Source organism: Hipposideros armiger, unplaced genomic scaffold, assembly GCF_001890085.2.
Source record: "Hipposideros armiger isolate ML-2016 unplaced genomic scaffold, ASM189008v1 scaffold_141, whole genome shotgun sequence".
NCBI classification, from domain to species: Eukaryota; Metazoa; Chordata; class Mammalia; order Chiroptera; family Hipposideridae; genus Hipposideros; species Hipposideros armiger.
The window spans coordinates 112,021-118,092 of NW_017731491.1; the positions used below are offsets into that span (position 1 = coordinate 112,021).

The following is a 6,072-nucleotide window of genomic DNA, read 5'->3' on the forward strand; positions in this document are numbered from 1 at the left end:
TGCTTCACTGGCCCATGTTGGTATTATCATTGCACTCTTCCTGGGTGAGGCAGTCACTCGCAGGCCATTGGACAGCTGCTCATAGCAACTCATAGCAGCTCACAAAAGCGCATTCCAGCTGCTGGCCAGCCCCACTGCAGCCTACGCCGTTGCCAGCGACTCACGGCAGCACAAGCTCCAGTAGAGCTGTTGTTCGCCATCTTAGCTGTAGAGGGCGCAGCATCACTGGCTCTTATGTGGGATACGCACCGGGACCCTTCTGCTCAGAGCTGCCGTCCCAAGCCAACTTCTAACAAATGCGCCACTTGGCCTGCCCTTGGTTGCCTAATTTAAATACATGATTGGTATATGCTTTCTGTTCTCAAAAATTTATTTCATTTGGAGGTTCACCATCTTATTAATAGCAATAATAGTATTGTTGAATTTAATGTACTTCTCACAACATCTAGAAAAGACAATAGTAAGTAGGATTTGACTCTGTCTCTTTGTGACCCTAAGAAATCTTGTTGATTTTTCACTACAAGATTTAAATAGACTATTAGTACATGAATGTTTTAGAATTTCAAAGAGGTTCAGTTTATTTTCACTGATAGAATTAATAGGTACTCATAATAGCAACAAAAGGTTTAGTATAGCTAGGAGTATAGTTAGTGAAAAATGAGCAAGATCTATATGTAGAAAGCTATCAAACTTAGAAATATATTAATATTTGATAAGATTGAATATTGTAAATAATGGCACATACCAAGAAGCTAAGGTTCAGGAAAAAAAGGAAGAACATGACTGGCTTCTTAACACTTGCTTATATATAAACTCTTTTGATAATAGCCCAACCAACCAGGTCCAGGTATTTGGTATTTGGGGATTAGATCCCAAGTCTGCATATAGTATTCATTTATCTGGTCCATAGTATGTATTGGCACAGGCTTATTGGAAATGACAAAAAGTATTTATCAGGTGCTTCTTTCCCTTTGGTCCAGTTACATTTCTGTAACAGTCCATCATAAGAAAAAAAATTAATAGAAAAATTTTTTAATGTATGAAGCTATTTATCTCAGAATTAAAAATTAGAAGTAACTATCCAGAATTAGGGTAATGGTTAAAATAATTTGGCATAAACATTTGATGAAATGTTCTGTTGGCATTATGTTTATGAGTTTGAAATAACATAATACCATGACAGTGCAAGTAGAATAAAATATATAGTTACAACTCTTTGCATAGAAAAGAAATAAATTTAAATTAAAAGAAAGTAAAAGTGTTAAAAGAATTCAAGGGCATCTCATGAACTCGAAGTAGAAGATATCTTTCTGCAATCTATATGTTAACTATATATCTACAAAACAATACCTATACATAGAAAATTTCTGAAAAGAAATATACTATCGGGCCGGCTGAGTGGCATGTTGGTTAGGAGTTGGCTTGGGACACCAGCTCTTGAGCAGCAGGGCCCCGGTTCAGAACAATAGCTCGACCTGGAGCTGGGCTACCGCGAGTCGCCGGCAACGGCATAGGCTGCAGTGGGGCTGGCCAGCAGCTGGCATGTGCTTTCCTGAGCTTCCATGAGCCGCTGTGAGCAGCCATCCAATGGCCGGCAAGTGACTGCCTCACCCAGGATGAGTGCAATGATAATACCAACATGGGCCAGTGAAGCAGTGTCCTCCACAACTAGACTGAAGAACAAAAGGACAGCAACTTGACTGTTCCCCTTCCCTGATTCCCCAATGCTGTTCCCCTCCCCCAATTCCCCAATAAAATCTTAAAAAAAAAAAAGAAATATACCATTATGGGGATATAAAGTACAGCATAGCAAATATAGCCAATGATATCATAATAACTATGTACGGTGCCAGGTGGCACCATACCTATCGGGGGGATCACTTAGTAAGTTATATAAATGTCTAACCATTATACTGTACACCTGAAACTAATATAATATTAAATGTCAACTGTAATTGAAAAAAATTCAAAAGTAAAAAATAAATAAAAATAAAAGAAACATACCAAAATGTAACAGTGGTAATTCTAATGGTGGAATTGTTTTTCTGTATTTGGTAAGGTTAAGCTTTATTCAATGTTAGTGGTAGAAATCACTAATAATATGATGATGGTTTTTAATCAACCGCTAGTGTTTTATGAAATGTTGCTCATGCAACCTATAAAGAAATTCATGATATCCAATTTTATGTGACATAAAACCACCATCAGTAAATACATCCCTGTTGAAACCTAATATACTTGTAACTCAGAACTGAACATGCCTTTTCTATGAAATCAGCACTTCTAAGAATATGTAAACCTTTATTTACTCTTTATTTAGGGCTCTAGTTAGACTTAATTCTTAGTGGTTAACTAACTAGACCTTTTGATTATTTCAACTCTGCATTTTCAATTGGCCAACAAAGGTGTCATGTTGAAAGTTTTTATAAAATGTACAGGGGTAGTTATGTAGACACAGAGTGTGTATGTATAAATGCCAATTTTGTAAATATAAGAAGTCAGAAGTGTAATAGAATTAGAGAGCTATAGATTATATGCATTATCTATTATGATTGCTTAGAATAGTAACTCTAAGGTCTGAGAAAGGGTATATTTATACTAATTAAAAACATATATAGGTTTCAACCTGACTTTTACCTTCTATCGTTATCTAGCACATGTTTGTACTTCGGGAGCGCCCTGAAACAGTGTTAATAGATCTCATTCAAAGGACAAAGGATGCAGTAAGAGAGCTAGACAATCTGCAATATCGAAAGATGAAGAAACTCCTTTTTCAGGAGGCACATAATGGACCAGCAGTAGAAGCACAGGAAGAAGAAGAGGTAATAACTTAGAAATTACTCAAATATTGAGTTCTCTTTATCAGCTTTCTTGTGCAGTTTGTCTTGCCATGGATCTTTTATTTTTTTATTTTATTTTATTTTTTTATTTTATTGTTAGTTTCGGGTGTACAAAACAATGCAATAGTTATCTTTTTCACCCTCACAAAGTAACAACTCCCCTTCCCCATCTACTGCCCTCCCACCCCCAATATCATGCTTATCTATTACAATTCCATTGATTCCATTCCCACTCTCTACTCCATGTCCCGTGACTATATGTATATATAATTATAGTTGACATACAATATTATTCAACATCAGCTTCAGATATNTCCTCCACAACTAGACTGAAGAACAAAAGGACAGCAACTTGTCTGTTCCCTTTCCCCCAATTCCCCAGCGCTGTTCCCATCCCCCAATTCCCCAATTATAATAAAAAAATAATAATAACAAACAACTTTAACAATACTTGTGTTCCTCCATTTAACAGGAACATATTTTAACAGGCAAGTTTTTTTTCTTACAGCGGAAAGGAAGCCTCCTTTATTTAATATGAATGCAATGAGTGCCTTATATCATATAGCCCAAAACGAATCCCCTACACTGCAGTCTAATGAATGGTGAGTATTGCTAAGATACATTACTCAACATTGTATAATTTAAATGCTTTTTAATAATATTATCAAATGACTTCATTTCAACTAGGTAAAATGTATTACTACCTGAAGAGATATAAAATATGTTTATTTCCTGGAACAATAGTGTAATTAATCCATCATTGCTTTGGAGTATATTAGTTTTATTGGCTTATTCAGAGACATTATCCTGTATGTTTTTGGCTTGTGAAAGTCCCTCAGTGAACCTGTTTTAAATAAATTATTAGCAAAGATAAATAAAATAAAATAGGTTTATTTTACTCTTATATCATGTTTATCCTTTATTATGTCTGCTTCTTATAACATATGTCAGTGATGTCACATGGAAGCAAAAAGTATTGCTTTTACAAAAATTTATGTTTTGTGTTTTCTTTGAACTTTAGGGACACATATAACTCTGATTATATAATAAATAGCATGATTAAAATTAATGTTTTATTGGGTTGTCAGAAAAGTCATGACGCATTTTTGCAATGAAAAACAGAAAAATACGTCATGATTTTTCCGACAACCCACTATAACTAAAATATGTAGATTGCCATACATGTAGTGATATTTTGTTGGAAAATGGTTTATAATTTATATGGTAAAATAATTTATCAGAATTACCAGATAATTCATAACTTTGGTATTGTTCTAATTGTTATTACGTTGTTATTCAGAATGCTCTGATGTTCCTTTTCCTGGTGCTTCCTTGATTTGATAAAATTAAGTTTATTTCTGTAAAGAAGTTTATGTAAAACAGATTGACAGTTTTAGAAAACTAGGATTTTTATCAGTGATAGAAAGTTTTAATGGGAAATTAATTCCTTGGGTGTGTCTAGCATTTGAAAAATTCTAGGGGACTATCTAGTATATTTAATAAATATTAAAAGTCACAAGTAGATGCATATATATTAGCGATACTTTATTTTTTAAAGATTTTAAAGATTACATAATTAAGGCACATTCATAGATCTTTGCTACTTATGTAAAGATATATAGAAGGAATCTTTTGTAACAGAGTTTAGTATTATGGTACATATAAGTAATAAATATATTGAACACAGACTGTCTTTACACTGTGTTTGATACTTTGGGGATTCAAAAAATACTTCTTGCCTACAAGGAACTTAAAATCTTATTTGACTATTGAAGACAAACATTGATGGAGTAATTATTACTTACTGCCTTATTCAGTGAACTCTCATCAATAACACACTATAATATGTTGCAGACTTCTAATGTTTTAAGAAATATCTTAATTATTTTTCTGGGTTTAATGGAAGTTTTATCCATTTGTTCAGGGACACCAAATACTCAGATATAAAAAATACTCCCTCTAAAGCAGAATGATGTTCTAAAACATGCTATATACAAAGGTGATCCAAGGGGCAAACAAAAAAGAGAGGTGGCTTAGAGAAAAGAGAAAAAAAAAATGAGAACAATGTTATTTCAGATTTTAATATAAAAAAGAAGAAGTTGACTTCCTTAATTTTGCCTCAATTTAGAGCAAGTTGTGATATTTAAATATGTGGGAGCAGGATTTTAAAATAATCTGTACAAGTTTATCTTTGGAAAATGGTAAAGTTTCATTGGTTGCTTTAGATGGTTTTCATAGATTTATATGAAATACAGTTTATTGTGTTTGCTTTTTTTATAATTTCTTTTCCATCCCCCCTCCCACCAATAGGCACATAAATTGATTTGTGGATGTGTTTTTAAAGAAAATAGCAATATGTTCACTTGATACTTTCCTTTACAATAGGTCTGATTATTTTCGCAACTTTGTAGATTCTTGCCTCCAGAAAATCCCTCAAGATCGCCCTACATCAGAGGAACTTTTAAAGGTCAGTTCTATTATACTCTAAGTCTTGTTTTCTACCCCTCAGAAATTATTTTAAAGAATGTATTTTATTTCTCTTTGATTCTGAATCAGTATTAAGTAAACTTTACTAGTTTTTACTAAAATACTAATTTTGTATATACTGTTCTCTCTTGGAACTTTTCTTAGATGCTAAGTTTTTTCTTTTTCTTTTTTTCCCAAAATTAATTAACTGCTTTTACCATAGCTGAATAGAATATATAGTGAAAAATTCAAAAAAGTACCAAATGACTAAATATTCATATGTGCAAGAATCTATTCATGAGTTATAATTATAAAATTTAATGTATATGGAATAATGTTATATTTCAAAGTTGGTAAAACAATTTAACTTGGAATTTAATTTTTATATCTATAATATAATACTTTATATGTTGACCTGTCTTATAGTAAAATAATATGAAAGAAAGAGAAATTACATGTAAATATTTATATAAATATTGTAAGAGAAAAGATTTCAAAACAAACTTAAAAATGAATATCATTTTTGTTTCTTTTCTAGAAATATATTTTTCTAACTTAGTAATGAAAATATTTTAAAAATCAGGTAAATTCAATTCAGTTTTCAATAAATTTGGTTGCCTAATTTATTTATTTATTTAAAGATTTTATTGGGGAATTGGGGGAGGGGAACAGCGTTGGGGAATTGGGGAAGGGGAACAGACAAGTTGCTGTCCTTTTGTTCTTCAGTCTAGTTGTGGAGGACACTGCTTCACTGGCCCATGTTGGT

At 32.5% G+C, this 6,072-nt stretch overlaps 1 protein-coding gene across 1 annotated transcript in view; it reads left to right on the forward strand.

The window, feature by feature from the left end:
• The window catches only part of TAOK1 (TAO kinase 1), a 145,733-nt gene that overhangs the window by 94,793 nt on the left and 44,868 nt on the right, over positions 1 to 6,072 (forward strand). The window contains exons 9-10 of the mRNA XM_019650396.1: positions 3,349 to 3,442; positions 5,226 to 5,307. Coding sequence (XP_019505941.1) covers positions 3,349 to 3,442; positions 5,226 to 5,307 — 176 coding nt within the window. The remainder of the gene's footprint in view (positions 1 to 3,348; positions 3,443 to 5,225; positions 5,308 to 6,072) is intronic.